This window comes from Bombina bombina, chromosome 2 (genome assembly GCF_027579735.1).
Source record: "Bombina bombina isolate aBomBom1 chromosome 2, aBomBom1.pri, whole genome shotgun sequence".
NCBI lineage: Eukaryota > Metazoa > Chordata > Amphibia > Anura > Bombinatoridae > Bombina > Bombina bombina.
In genome coordinates, this window is record NC_069500.1 from 1,000,355,841 (window position 1) to 1,000,372,604 (window position 16,764).

Sequence of the window (16,764 nt, forward strand, 5' to 3'; positions counted from 1 at the left end):
TCAATCAACCCGATCGTACTCGATCGGGTTGATCTCCGGCGATGTCTGTCCGCCTGCTCAGAGCAGGCAGACAGGTTATGGAGCAGCGGTCTTTGTGAAAGAGCCGTCAAGCTCCTTTCAGAGCTTGATAGATAGGCCCCATGGTCTTCACTTGCGTGAACCTGACGAGAACAAATTTAGTTTGAGCGAACTCGTTTATTTTCAACTTGTAATACACTCAGAATTTAGTGTGGTTGCGATATTGCTTATATAATCTAGCCCCTGGTTGAGTGCATAGTTACACAATTATACCAAACATGCAAATGATAATCAATTTAATAGTTTGAAACACAGTCATAAACTTAAACATAAACAGCTGTGTAGCAGGAATAAAAGTTGGTGAGGGAGAACCAAACTCAAGGTGAGGTTGCTGAAAACTGTTTAATGTCAAGTCATACACCAAGTAAAGACTGAGCACAGCAACAAGAAACAAGGTAATTACATTGCATCACCAAGATCTCTCCCAGGCACACATTTCAAGGCAGAAAGGGGTTTCCAGATGTGCTGTCCAAGCTCTTCTGAAGAAGCACAAAGAAACGGGCAACGCTCAGGACTGTAGATACAGTAGTCAACCAAGGAAACTTAGTGCAGCAGATGAAACACACATCATGCTTATTTCCCTTCACAATCAGAAGATGTCCAGCAGTGCCATCAGCTCAGAACTGGCGGAAACCAGTGGGACCCTTGTACACCTATCTACGGTCCAGAGAAGTCTTGTCAGAAGTGGTCTTAATGGAAGACTTGCGGCCAAAAAACAAGGACAAGAGACTTAAGTATTCTTGAAAACACAGGAACTGGGGTGCAGAAAAATGGCAGCAGGTGCAGTTTGTTTGTTGAAGGGCTGGAAGGCGGTGCAAGAATGAGTGTCTGCAGGCAGCAGTGAAGCATGGTGGAGGTTCCTTGCAAGTTTGGGAAAGCATTTCTGCAAATGGAGTGAAGGGATTTGGACAGATTGAATGGTCTCCTCAATGCGGAGAAGTACAGGCAGATATTTATCCATCATGCAATACCATCAGGGAGGCCATCTAATTGACCCAAACTTATTCTGCAGCATGACAACAATCCCAAACATACATTCAAAGTCATTAAAGGGACATGAAACCCAATTTTTTTCTTTTATGATTTAGAAAGAGCATGCAATTTGTAATATCCTTCTAATTTACTTCTATTATCTAATTTGCTTTATTCTCTTGATATACTGTGCTGAAAAGCATATCTAGATATGCTCAGTAGCTGCTGATTGGTTGCTGTACATATATGCCTCATATGATTGGCTCACCCATGTGCATTGCTATTTCTTCAACAGAGGATAGCTAAATAATGAAGCAAACTAGATAATAGAAGTAAATTGGAATGATGTTTAAAATTGTATTCTCTACTTGAATCATGAAAGAAATTTTTTGGGTGTAGTGTCCCTTTAACCCCTTAATGACCACAGCACTTTTCCATTTTCTGTCCGTTTGGGACCAAGGCTATTTTTACATTTTTGAGGTGTTTGTGTTTAGCTGTAATTTTCCTCTTACTCCTTTACTGTACCCACACATATTATATACCGTTTTTCTCTCCATTAAATGGACTTCCTAAAGATACCATTATTTTCATCATATCTTATAATTTACTATAAAAAAAAATTATAAAATATGAGGAAAAAATGGAAAAAAAACACACTTTTTCTAACTTTGTCCCCCTAAATCTGTTACACATCTACAACCACCAAAAAACACCCATGCTAAATAGCTTATAAATTTTGTCCTGAGTTTAGAAATACCCAATGTTTACATCTTCTTTGCTTTTTTTGTAAACTATAGGGCCATAAATCTAAGTAGCAGTTTGCTATTTCCAAACCATTTCTTTTCAAAATTAGCGCTAGTTACATTAGAACACTAATATCTTTCAGGAATCCCTGAATATCCATTGACATGTATATATTTTTTTTTTAGTAGACATCCCAAAGTATTGATCTAGGCCCATTTTGGTATATTTCATGCCACCATTTCACCGCCAAATGAGATCAAATACAAAAAATCGTTCACTTTTCACAAATTTTTTCACAAACTTTTGGTTTCTAACTTAAATTATTTACAAACAGCTTGTGCAAATTATGGCATAAATGGTTGTAAATTCTTCTCTGGGATCCCCTTTGTTCAGAAATAGCAGACATATATGACTTTGGCGTTGCTTTTTGGTAATTAGAAGGCCGCTAAATGCCACTGCGCACCACACGTGTATTATGCCCAGCAGTGAAGGGGTTAATTAGGGAGCATGTAGGGAGCTTTTTGGGGTAGTTTTAGCTTTAGTGTAGTGTAGTAGACAACCCCAAGTATTGATCTAGGCCAATTTTGGTATATTTCATGCCACCATTTCACCGCCAAATGCGATCAAATTAAAAAAAACGTAAATTTTTTCTCAATTTTAGGTTTCTCACTGAAATTATTTACAAACAGCTTGTGCAATTATGGCACAAATGGTTGTAAATGCTTCTCTGGGATCCCCTTTGTTCAGAAATAGCAGACATATATGGCTTTGGCATTGCTTTTTGGTAATTAGAAGGCCTCTAAATGCCGCTGCGCATCACACGTGTATTATGGCTAGCAGTGAAGGGGTTAATTATGTAGCTTGTAGGGAGCTTGCAGGGTTAATTTTAGCTTTAGTGTAGAGCTCAGCCTCCCACCTGAAACATCAGACCCCCTGATCCCTCCCAAACAGCTCTCTTCCCTCCCCCACCCCACAATTGTCCCCGCCATCTTCAGTACTGGCAGAAACTCTGCCAGTACTAAAATAAAAGGTATTTGGCCCTTTAAAAAAAAAAAAAAAAAAAAAGCATATTTACATATGCTGATGTGTAGGATCCCCCCTTAGACCCCAACCTCACTGATCCCCCACCAAACAGCTCTCTAACCCTTCCCCTCTGCCTTAATGGGCGCCATCTTGGGTACTGGCAGCTGTCTGCCAGTACCCAGTTTTGTAAAAAAATGTGCCTTTTGTTTTAAAAAATGCCCTTTTCTGTAGTGTAGCTTCCCCCCCCCACACCAAGACCAACCCCCAACCCCTTCCAGGTCCCTTAGAATACATTTTTAATATTTAGATTTATTTATTTTTTTAAGCTTTTAACTTTTTTTTTTTCTGTAGTGTAGCAGTTCCCACCCGCTCCCGCCCCGTGCACGCGCCCGCCACCCCCCGTGCACGCGCGCGCTCCCGTGCGTGCCCCCGTAGATCCCGCCCCCCTCCACTTCAAACTGAGCACCGATGGCCGCCCACCCGCCTCCCACGTAAGCTCCCACCCACCAACGATACCGGCCATCGATGTCCGGTGCAGAGAGGGCCACAGAGTGGCTCTCTCTGCATCGGATGGCCAAGGGGGGTTATTGCAGGATGCCTCCATATCGAGGCATCACTGCAATAACCGGAAAGCAGCTGGAAGCGAGCAGGATCGCTTCCAGCTGCTTTCCAGACCAAGGACGTACGCCACACGTCCTCGGTCATTAACTGTATTTTTTTGGAGGACGTGTGGCGTACGTCCTTGGTCGTTAAGGGGTTAAGAAGTATTTTCAGCATAAAGAAGAACAAAGAGTGATGGTATGGCCTTCACAGAGCCCTGGTCTCAACATCGAGTCTGTCAGGGATTGCATGAAGAGACAGAAGCAACTGAGGCTGCCTAAATTCACAGAACTGTGCTTCGTTATTCAAGATGTTGGGAACAACCTACCTGCCAAGTTACTTAAACTGTGTGCAAATGTACTTAGAAGAATGTGTGCTGTTTTGAAGGCAAAGGGTGCTGACACAAAATATTGATTTGATTTAGATTTTTCTTCTGTTCACTGCATTTTTTTTCATTATTATTATTTTTATTTATTTTTTGCATGTCAAGGACCAACCTATATATAGCCTTTCCATTGTGTTTATCTTCTCTCCTTTGCTGTAGCCAGTTAGGGACAAATAAAAATGAGATGCTGCACTGATCTAACTGTAGAAAATCAGAATCTACAGCACACATCCTGCTTTCATGTTAAAACATTCTTCTTTTATTAACAATGTTCAGTAAAACCTAATACTTAATGCATTATGTTTTACTGAACAGTCAGTTATGAAGTTTATATGATGAACTTTGCCTCTCTCAGGAGGAGAGGGAAAACAACAACATTCTGAACAAAATAACAAGACAATCACACACAATTATTGAATCTGAATTGTAGATACATGGTTGTGATGGCAAATGTTTTAGGGTTGCATAGTGGTCTTCACTATGTCCCCTGCCTCGATGCATAGTCAATCTAAGTCACACCATTCTATCCTGACACACTGGTTTAACTTTTTAAACTAGTTTGAAATCTGAAACTTCCTTCTCAGGTTGACATTACGGAATAGTAGCCATCCAATCATAGTGGCAGTTCAGTCTTGGTGACTGATCTGTCTCATCAAGGGTATAGGGTACTTTATTTATTCTGGTGTAAGAATTTATTTCATAAATGTTTGTGTCTTTTCTTGTCTAGAACAAATTACCTCTTTTTTTAACCGTTTGCTTCCACTTTTCTTACAGGGTACTATTCTCATCGTGAAACTATATTTGGCTCTTGGTACATTCAGGATCTCTGTGAATTACTTAAAACGTATGGAACAGCCCTGGAATTTACAGAGCTGCTCACACTGGTCAACAGAAAAGTGTCAATGCGCTCAGTTGGCAACTGTTTGGATCGTAACGCAATTGGAAAAAAACAAGTCCCATGTTTTGCTTCTATGTTAACGAAAAAGCTTTACTTAAAACCAAAGTTAAAACAGTCTTGTATTGAATAGTTTTCAATTTCTGTTGATTTTTTTTTAAGGGGAAACTATTTTCATATTTCATTCTGTTCAGATTGATCCTATAGAATCCTTCAAGGGACAGGAAACGTCAATATTTACTTTCATGATTTGGATAGAACAAACGGTTTTAAACAACTTTCCAATTTACTTCTATTATCAAATTTGCTTCATTCTCTTGTTTTCCTTTGCTGAAGGAACAACATTGCACTACTGGCAGCTAGCTGAACACATCTAGTTAGCCAATCACAAGAGACAAATGTGTGCAGGCACCAATCAACAGCTAGCTCCCACTAGTGTATGATATGTGCGTATTCTTATTCAACAAAGAATACCAAGAAAATGAAGCACATTTGAAAATAGAAGTGAATTTGAAAGTGTCTTAAATTGACATGCTCTATATGAATCATGCTAGTTTAAATTTCACTTTCCTATCCCTTTAAGGGTATTTTTGTGAACTTGCTTTGCCTTATCCTAAATGTATTTTATGTAATGTTTTTTGAAAAAGGGAACAAATAATCCATTACCGGCAATTAATTTTTCTTCTTACCATTCCTGATTCTTTGTAAAATAACTGTTCCTGTGAGCTATTCTAGGGATATATATTTCTACTGATTGTACTTTTTTTTTACTTTTCTAAAACTGATATCTGCAAGTTTACATTAGTCAAATACATATTTTTTTAGAGCAGAAAATGTATTTTTATTTCTCAGTGCACTAATAAATTTTTTGAATAACTGCTTTTTGTTTTAGGATTTTTTTTGGAGTATATGACTGTCGAGATATAGTAAAAAAATAATGAAACACTGTTTTTATTATCCCAAATAGGTGATTAATATTTTCATTATCCGGGACAAGCACTGTATTTCACAGAAATGATTGTAGTCAGTACATAAATAATGGTGCTCTGACAAAATGCAGAAGGACATTTGGCCGACAGCATTCTATCCAACGGACATTTGGCCAATGGACAGAATGCCCAAGCATGTTCTGAGTTTGGCCGAGGGCAAATACGCTCCAGAGTGTTCTGTTCTAATCAGAGCCTCGGGCCGACAGCATTCTATCCAACGGACATTTGGCCAATGGACAGAATGCCCAAGCATGTTCTGAGTTTGGCCGAGGGCAAATACGCTCCAGAGTGTTCTGTTCTAATCAGAGCCTCGGGCGCCGCAACCGCCTCTGGGAACCTAGCCATGGGTCCCAGCCCGCACGTTTTGTAATTGTCTGTTTGGGAAATTATCTATCTATCTATCTATTGAATGTATCTATCAAATCTATTTATTTATCTATCTAATCTATCTATCAAATCTATCTTGTGGCCAGACTGTTATCTGACAGCCACTTGTGTGTCAGACTATTATTCGTCGGCCAAATGTCCGTCGGCCAAATATCCGTTGGCTAACAGTCAGGCCACAATAAATAATAGGTCCTGCACAGCCTCCTACCTGAGCTAGGGAATATAATATTAGCGCTTTCTGCAATGAGAGGATAAACGTTATGTTGACTGATCAAAATCCCTTTCTGTAGATAAATATGTGTTCAGGGCTAAGAAAGATTTGGTTTCAAGTAATAATAAACCTATTTTTTTTTTTCTTTAATGATTCAGATAATTTTATGCAACTTTCTAATTATACTCTTTTTATTCAATTTTTCTTTTTTCTCTTGATATCTTATTTTAAAAAAGCAGGAATGTGAAGCTTAGGAGCCGGCCCATTTTTGGGTTCAGAAACCTGGGTTACGCTTGCTTATTGGTGCTAAATGTAGCCACCAATAATCGAGCGCTATCCGCTCATTGCTTAAAATTGCATGTGCTATCTTAATCATGAAAGAAAAAATTTGGGTTTAGGTGTCCCTTAATTCTGTATGCAATAACATTTGTTTTTGAAATAAAACTATGGTATGAGTATAGTAGAAGTACCATGGCACTCTACTACTATTTGGTGTACAGACCCATGCACAACCATTAGTGTATTAAAGGGACATAATACTCATATGCTAAATCACTTGAAAACTGATGCTGTATAACTGTAGAAAAGCTGACAGGAAAAATATCACCTGAGGAATCTCTATGTAAAAAAGGAAGATATTTTACCTCACAATCTCCTCAGCTCAGCAGAGTTAAGTTCTGTGTAAAAAGTTATATCTCAGTTACTGCGCCAGCAGCAGGTAAAAAATAAATAAATGAAGAAAATGAAACAGCAGCCAATCAGCATCAGCAGTGTGCTGAGGTCATGAACTCTTTTAACTGTGATCTCATGAGATTTCACTTAACTCTCATGGGGGATTTCATTGTAAACTTCCTTACACTGAATAGGTAATAAGATGAGTGTGCACGAATGCACGCCTTCTTCCGCTGTCCCGACAGACAGTACTGATTTTGCTGATTAGAAGTCCTTTACAGATGGGATGTGGCTACTGAGGAATTTTTGAGGTAAAATATCTTTCTTTTTTACATAGAGATGTTCAGGTGATATATTCCTGTCAGCTTTTTACAGCTATGCTGCATCACTTTCAAGTGTTTAAACATTTGGGTATTATGGCCCTTTAATAGATCTTTCAGAAACAATTTTTTTAGTGTATAGTGTGTGCATGAAAGGGAAAAAAAGGATAACGTAATACGCATAGAAAAATAGTAATAGGATTGTTTTGTCCATCACACGTAAGTCATTGACTGAACTGAAACTCTAGAAGTAGGCACTACATTAAAATTTATCTTAAAATACCAATTAAAAGCATTTACTTTTTACTCTAAATGCACTGTTTTTCAAACCTGTACCATAGGCCCTCCCTAACGAGGCCAGATTTTGAGGATATCAGAACTGGAGCACAGGTGAAATAATCAGCTGATTATTAACATGGATTATTTTACCTCGCTCTATCCAAGGTAATCCTGAAAATCTCTAGCAAAATTAGGTTATTTTTACATCGTCATATATAAACTAGATGCTCACGTGACCCATGATTTGAAGAAACCTAGGAGAGGGTGCTGCATACGAGATGATTGAATTTTTTTTCCATTTTCATAAACCTTAAAGAGAAAGGAAACCACAAATTTTTCTTTCATGATTCAGAGCCGAGCATATACAGTTTTAAACATCTTTCCAATTTACTTCTATTATCTAATTTGCTTTATTCTCCTGGTATCCTTTGTTGAAGAAGCAACAATGCACTACTGGGAGGTAAACCAGTGACAAGAAGCATATATGTGCAGCTGCCAATCAGCAGCTCCTGAGCCTACCTTAGGTATTCTTTTTAGCAAAGTATACCAAAAGAATGAAACAAATTAGATAATAGAAGTAAATTAGAAAGCTGTTTAAAAACCCATGCTTCTATCTGAATTGTGAAAGAGAAAAAAATTGGGTTTCATGTCCCTTTATGCATAACAGTCTAGAGGGTGTATGCAACCCTCTCATTTGTAACAGGATTTCTTTCTGTTTCAAATAAGGAGTTCCCATGGATGTATGGAAGCAACGTCCCCTTTTAATTGTCTAAATGGTTATATTCAATTGCACATTTTTACTTTGAAAGAAATTATTTTTATTTAACCCCTTAACGACGCATGTCATTTCAGGGTACGTCGCACACAACCTGGGTCTTAAAAGACCAGCAACGTACCCAGTAGCGACATTAGGGGTTAAGAGCGGCTGGAAGCGATCCTGCTCGCTTCCAGCCGTTTTAGGTTATTGCAGGGGGATGCCTCGATATCAAGGCATCCTGCAATAACACCCCTGGGCCATCCGAAGCAGAGAGAGCCACTCTGTGGCCCTCTCTGCACCGGACATCGATGGCCGGTATCGTCGGTGGGTGGGTGCCGACTTGGGAGGCGGGTGGGCGGCCATCGATGGGCGGTGGTAATGTAGAGGGGGGGCGTGGCAGATGGGGGCGTGCACGGGGGGGCGGCGGGCAGGCGCGTGCACGGGGCGGGGAGCGGGTGGGAACCGCTACACTACAGAAAAGTTTTGTTTGTATAAGTGGGAGAAAGGGGTATTTTAATGTTTTTAAAAAAACAATTGAAGGTATCTAGGAGGGGGTGGGGGGGTTGGTCTTTGGTGGGGGGGGGGGAGCTACACTACAGAAAATGGGAACATTTTTAAAAAAAACTACAATTTTATTCTAAACTGGGTACTGGCAGACAGCTGCCAGTACCCAAGATGGCGCCCATTAAGGCAGAGGGGGAGGGTTAGAGAGCTGTTTGGTAGGGGATCAGTCAGGTTGGGGGCTAAGGGGGGGTCCTACACATCAGCATATGTAAATATGCTTTAAAAAAAAAAAGCCTAAATATACCTTTTATTTTAGTACTGGCAGAGTTGCTGCCAGTACTAAAGATGGCGGGGACAATTGTGGGGTGGGGGCGGGAAGAGAGCTGTTTGGGAGGGATCAAGGGGTCTGATGTTTCAGGTGGGAGGCTGAGCTCTACACTAAAGCTAAAATTAACCCTGCAAACTCCCTACAAGCTACATAATTAACCCCTTCACTGCTAGCCATAATACACGTGTGATGCGCAGCGGCATTTAGCGGCCTTCTAAGTACCAAAAAGCAATGCCAAAGCCATATATGTCTGCTATTTCTGAACAAAGGGGATCCCAGAGAAGCATTTACAACCATTTGTGCCATAATTGCACAAGCTATTTGTAAATGATTTCAGTGAGAAACCTAAAATTGTGAAAAATTTAAAGTTTTTTTTTAATTTGATCGCATTTGGCGGTGAAATGGTGGCATGAAATATACCAAAATGGGCTTAGATCAATACTTGGGGTTGTCTACTACACTACACTAAAGCTAAAATTACCCCAAAAAGCTCCCTACATGCTCCCTAATTAACCCCTTCACTGCTGGGCATAATACACGTGTGGTGCACAGTGGCATTTAGCGGCCTTCTATTTACCAAAAAGCAACGCCAAAGCCATATATGTCTGCTATTTCTGAACAAAGGGGATCCCAGAGAAAAATTTACAACCATTTATGCCATAATTGCACAAGCTGTTTGTAAATAATATCAGTGAGAAACCAAAAGTTTGTGAAAAAATTTGTGAAACAGTGAACTATTTTTTTGTATTTGATCGCATTTGGCGGTGAAATGGTGGCATGAAATATACCAAAATTGGCCTAGATCAATACTTTGGGATGTCTACTAAAAAAAAATATATACATGTCAATGGATATTCAGGGATTCCTGAAAGATATTAGTGTTCTAATGTAACTAGCGCTAATTTTGAAAATAGCAAAGTGCTACTTGTATTTATGGCCCTATAACTTGCAAAAAAAGCAAAGAACATGTAAACATTGGGTATTTCTAAACTCAGGACAAAATTTAGAAACTATTTAGCATGAGTGTTTTTTGGTGGTTGTAGATGTGTAACAGATTTTGGGGTCAAAGTTAGAAAAAGTGTGTTTTTTTCCATTTTTTTTCTCATATTTTATAAAAATTTTTATAGTAAATTATAAGATATGATGAAAATAATGGTATCTCTAGAAAGTCCATTTAATGGCGAGAAAAACTGTATATAATATGTGTGGGTACAATAAATAAGTAAGAGGAAAATTACAGCTAAACACAAACACAGCAAAAATTTAAAAATAGCCTTGGTCCCAAACGGACAGAAAATGGAAAAGTGCTGTGGTCATTAAGGGGTTAATAAACTTCCTTGTGGGCTTATGGATTTCTTTTTAGCTGAGATAGAAGACACAAGCTCCAGAGCCCCTCCCACATGTATTACTCTAAAACTTCTTTCCAGTGAGAGATAATATGCCCTTTTAAAAGCTGACTCCAGGGGCTCTCTTACTGGCTATTCAGAAGGATCAGACTCTCATACCACCCAACATCTGCCAGATTATTTCCGGGATGTAAGAGGATAGAGGTTTGTGGGCAGAATTATGTAGAGGTGCAGGGTTATGGGAGGTCCATGACCTCAGATTGGAGTTTTTGACAAATTGGAGTTCTCGACAGAACACCAGTGTTCTAAAATAAGTTGTCTACCGTGTAGGAATGTGTCTACCAAGTCACTCCGGGGGACGTGAATCAGCTGCTTGAGGTTGTGGTGCTCACTGCGCATGCGCTAGAGGCGCAACCTCTTTAAAACAGCTGATTTACACGGGTCGAGGAAATATATGGCACCACATTCCTGAGCGCCGCTCGTTTACTGTGTGCAATATCAGACAGAACAAGCTGTCTGTCATCGATTTTGTAACCAGAAAGTGTGGCAGACGGGTCGTAGAATCTGTACACCACCACACAAACGACTTGCACAGCTATTAACCCCTTATACTCAGTCAACAAGTTCACCAGTCCCTTCACTGTGTAACAATCTGAGGGGGGAGTATTTGAAACAAGGTTATCTATTCTTGCGAATAAGAAAAGATGATTGACAGAGGTGACTGAGACTCACAAAAAGAAATAACTTGTTTCAAATACTCCCCCCCCCCAAGATTGTTACACAGTGAAGGGGACTGTGGCTGAACTTGTTGACTTAGTATAAGGGGTTAATAGCTGTGCAAGTTGTTGCAGACATTGTGTGGTGGTTTACAGATTCTGCAACCCGTCTGGCGCACTTTCTGGTTAAAAAATCCATCTTCAATGCAAGGGGAGCCTTTTCAAAATGGCTGATTGATTTTTGAAATTCAAATTAGCCAATAGGATGAAAGCTACTGAAATCCTATTGGCTGTTCAAATCAGCCAATAGGATGAGGGCTACTGAAATTCTATTGGTTGATTTGAATAGCAAAAAGAAAAAAAAAAAGACTTCTGGGAACTTCTGGGGTAGGAGCTAAGCGCAAGTCATATAGCGCTACTCTCCAAAACTCCTGCACCTGCTACCTTAGGCGGAGGACTCGCCTGGTGCCCGAGTGACTGGGGCTGCAGTGCGGTGGTATAGATCACCTAGTAGTGGAAGTAGCTGGTGCAAAGTAACGGCGCTATCCGCCATAGTCAATGGCGGTCGAGGAAGAGCCAAGTTGAGAACGATCGACGCTGGGAATCAACTGGTGTGTTCCGGATAATCCTCCCTCCCACCGGTGCTGCGTGAGGGGGGCCGACAAACTTAGCATCAGTGATCTGCCAGGAGCGACTTGTGTCACATAGGGGTCACTTCTTGCTGAAAGAACAGCTGAGGAAAGGATGTGATGGTGGTTGGATATGAGGCCATAGGTGCTCTCTCCTTTTTTAATTGCAGCGGAAGGAACGCCTGGCCCTTTGAAAAGCTGGAGCTCTGATCCTTGACAAGCTGTGACTGGCTGGCTGTTACTCTACTGGGGTCTATCCTCTTGGAGGATAGTTTGTCACCCTGCAACCGGGAAGGATAAACAGCAAGTATTATCTTAAGAGTTCCTTCAGCTGAGTAATACTGGCACGTGTTATGCTCTGTTACTTGCTATTCATATATGTCTCCCCCAGAAACTGTTGTTTCTGAACTCTGCTTGCACTATTCTTACTCCTAAGCTAATAAAGCCTTTTTACAAGTGTTGCTTATTGCTCTTATGAACGTTAAACCTGCTTGGCTACTTGGCTGTCTTTGCATTTATTTTTGCTTAGAATCGCATTGCTTATGCTGGCTGTGTGAATTAGCTTGCTTGCTTACTGAAGCTTTGTTACAGCCTGTGGCAACATTTTCATTGATCAATAAATTTGGTCTGAATATTAGCTCGCTCTTGTAAACCTGACAAATTCAAGTAAAAGTCAAAGGGCAGATATACATTAAATGATAAGCAAGCTTAAACCATAAAATATGTACCTTAGTTAGCTCAGGAAAAAATCTCTCAAAAGTAATGGTGCAGACCCAAAATACTATATTAGGTAGACACTAAAGATATGAAAGTCTTAGTGTAAAGGAAAGGGAATTCAGCACTCATTTCAAATATATAATCATGTTTATTATCCTATAATATAAAAGGCCAAGTGTGTTTATTTTGAAGCTGTCATTGCGCTGTAGACAGCACAAGGACAAACACACCTGGCCTTAGAGTCCCTACCTGATCTGCGTGCGGGCAGAAGTGGGCGTGAAGAGGGTGGGCGCAGTCGCGCACATCGCGAGATAGAGGGGGAGAGAGATAGAGAGGGGGGGAGAAATAGAAAGAGGGGAGAGATAGAAAGAGGGGGAGAGAACAAAAGAGATGGGAAAGAGCTAAAGATAGGATAAGAGGGGGGAAAGAGAGCAAAATAGAGGGGGAGAGAGAAAATAAGAGGGGAAAAGAGAGGGGAAGAGGGGAGGGGGGAGAAGGAGGGGGAGAGAGGGCAAAGGCGCAAAAGAGAGGGAGTGAGAGAGCGCAAAAGAGAGGGGGAGAGAGAGAGGGGGAGAGAGTGCAAAAGAGAGGGGGAGAGAGAGAGCGTAAAAGAGAGGGGGAGAGAGCGCAAAAGAGAGGGGGAGAGAGCACAAAAGAGAGGGGGAAGAGAGAGAGCGCAAAAGAGAGGGGGGAGAGAGAGAGCGCAAAAGAGAGGGGGGAGATAGAGAGTGCAAAAGAGAGGGGGAGAGAGAGAGCGCAAAAGAGAGGGGGGGAGAGAGTTCACAAAAGAGAGGGGGGAGAGAGAGAGCTCAAAAGAGAGAGAGCGCAAAAGAGAGGGGGAGAGAGAGAGAGCAAAAGAGAGGGGGGAGGGAGAGAACGCAAGGGGTGGGACCACTGTACTGCAAAAAATGGCCGCGTGTGAACGGGCTTTAGGACTAGTATTCTTATATTAAATGAGGAATATCTTGTCATCATAGCAAATATACACACATCTTATCACCTGTAAAGTGCAGCTATAGAAAAAGTGCTAAAACATTTATAAACACATGTACATAAACATAAAATGTATGTATATGTGCTTATAAATGGTTTAGCACTTTTTCTATAGCTGCACTTTACAGGTGATAAGATGTGTGTATATTTGCTATGATTACAGGATATTCCTCATTTAATATAATATAAAAATATAATAAACTTGATTATATATTTGAAAAGAGTGCTGAATTCCCTTTCTTTTACACTAAGACTTACATATCTTTAGTGTCTTCCTTTGCAAATTTAAAGTAATAAAAGTCAAAGAGCCTGTATTTTTCTTTCAGTCACTTTCTGAACAGACAACAATTAGTACGTCAGGTGACACCAACGTCACCAGAGTACTACTAAGAGGTGCCTAGGGCAGATATGACACAATATAAAATCTTCAATATAATACAATTTAGACAAAAATTACCATAGATGCTGTGAATGGTAAGGATGCTGTACAAAGATAGATAAAGCAGCAATACTAGGTGATCAATACAGGGATCCTAAATCCTAAAAGTTAGATGCAAAATTACAAAGGACAATTCCAAAGATAGACATGGATCAGAGGATTATAATTATATGAATATATAGGAACTATATTAGTCCAGTATAAATGGTTAGTTTGTCAAGTCCAGCAAAGTCCAATTATTAATACCCAAAGGATATATATCCTCCAGAGTGTTATGCCAGGAACACAGGTAGAAAATCTAGGAGAAAATAGAGGGTGCCACATGGTGCAGATCATATGAGATAAAAACAAAACAACAGTATGATCAAAAAAATCCTACTCACAAGTTTTGGCGCACATAAGAGTGCAGTAATCGCAGTCCGGAACCACACGTCGTCCGGTAGACCACAATAGGTAGATTTCACCGATGGAGGTCCTCGTCTCACCAGGGAGGGAGAGTCCAGGGATACCCAAGAAATATAGTAGGTGTGGATCAGTGCTCCAAAGATCCAACAGGGAATCTGACAAGATGCTTAGGAAGGTGCGAAATGGATATATTAGGCCAAAATTCAAAAAAGAAAAAGTGTAGTCGGCAGCAGATAGAGAATTAAAAATGTATAAAAGTTTAATAACAATAAAAACAATAGCAACGCGTTTCTCAGTGTAACACACTTTCATCAGGCTATACAAACATTTCTCTGAGCTGCCATATTTAAAATAAATGAGAACCAATCAATGATCATAAAAAATCACACACCCCTTATGAGGCATACCAATATACAAATAGTGAAGTCAGTAATACAAAAGTTAATTAAAAATACAATAAGTATACAATAATATAGGTCATGCAAACAATCACTTGCCAAAAACAACATATCATTGATATACAAATATTTAAAATAATGTATTATAAAGCATTACATAATTTAGTTAAGCTGTGCAAAAATATGTAATACTACACTGAGCCCCAAGGCAGAGACTGAATGGTATAAGCCTCTCTTGGGCAATAAGCTGTTTCTATTCTACAATGTTGGTATAGTTTATATGTATGGCCATTGACTAAAAAACTAAAAAGCTATTGTCAACAGAAGTTTTAAAGATATTAATAACATTAATAATGAAATGCCTATATAGCATAAATGACATTTTTATATTGGTTTCGTAAGTGCAATGGTGTCAGAGAGGGGCGTAACTGACTACGCTGCATATGGAAATACACATAAGATGAAATCAATAGGAAACCTAACTACGAAATGACATTATAGAAAAAGACTGCAAGATGACTAAAATTGCAGTGGTGCAAGATAAGCCGTCACAAGTATCATTAATAATTGCGATCGGTGTCATAAATAGACAGGAAGGCTTGATCCGGGAGAATGGGGTGTGTAGCATGATCAGCCAATCGCGTGTGACTAATATAATAACAAAGGGGCGTAAATCACAGTCTAGAACGTGGCGTGGTTCAGAGTGGGCAATACTATCAATGACAGTAGCGATTGGAATCGTAAGTGTAGAGGGAGGAATGAGACAATGTGATAGGTGAATGTTATAGGGTCAGCCAATAGCATATGGCTGGAGTGTAAACAGGGGGCGTGATTGACAATCAGTGACTTGACGTTATGTCAAGATGGGCGTGACTAGCTGCGTTATATGCGGGGAATAACATCATATACATAACGAACTGCTAAATGACTTAACTATAGAATGAAATAACAATATGTGACAGTCTGGCAGGGGGAGAATATTCGTCCCAATCATCAGATAATAATGATCAAATATTGGAGGTGTGCAGGGGACGCGGATGCACTAAACGTCAATTACTCACTATAGTCAGTCTGTATAATACAGAGTGGGAAGCTAAAGGGAAAACACAGGAATAGTCCGTATAATACAGTGGCCGGTCCAGGAAATAAGGACCAGGAATAAGGACCAGAGTGGGCAATACTATCAATGACAGTAGCGATTGGAATCGTAAGTGTAGAGGGAGGAATGAGACAATGTGATGGTGAGTGTTAAATGGTCAGCCAATAGCATATGGCTGGAGTGTAAACAGGGGGCATGATAGACAATCAGTGACTTGACGTTATGTCAAGACATGCGGGGAATAACATAATATACATAACGAACTGCTAAATGACTTAACTATAGAATGAAATAGCAATATGTGACAGTATGGCAAGGGGAGAATATTCATCCCAATCATCAGATAATAATGATCAAATATCGGAGATGTGCACAAAGTGGACAAGGGGCGTGGATGCACTATACGTCAATTACTCACTATAGTCAGTCTGTATAATACAAAGTGGGATGCTAGAGGGAAAACACAGGAATAGTCCGTATAATGCAGTGGCCGGTCCAGGGAATAAGGACCAGGAAAATATAAAATATAAAATATGCTGTGTAAGAACTAATTACACAGTGGGAGAAAGATTAATTACATAAAAAAGGGATGGTAATGGGAGAAGACAAGATGAGGGTGAGATAAAGTGGTGTACCCAATCTGGATAATCGATGGAGGTGTGATGGAATGGGTCTGATGTAAGAAAGTGTAATACACGCTATCTAAATGATAATGGAATTTGCGAGATAGTGATGAATAACATAATTGCTTTTTAATGCCGTCATGTGTATTAATATTGTGATAATAGGAAGAGATGTATGCCAACACGTCAAGCGGAGGCTTGAAATTGGGACAAAGACCATTGTAATGGATGGGGATGGTAGGTACTGACTGACTA

The 16,764-nt window shown here is 40.0% G+C and overlaps 1 protein-coding gene across 1 annotated transcript in view; it reads left to right on the plus strand.

Annotated features, from left to right (window-relative positions):
• CASP6 (caspase 6) overlaps positions 1-5,575 on the plus strand; it is a 58,240-nt gene extending 52,665 nt beyond the window's left edge. The window contains 1 exon segment of the mRNA XM_053703551.1: positions 4,577-5,575. Coding sequence (XP_053559526.1) covers positions 4,577-4,830 — 254 coding nt within the window. The 3' untranslated portion in view covers positions 4,831-5,575.
• The last annotated feature ends 11,189 nt before the right edge of the window (positions 5,576-16,764 follow it).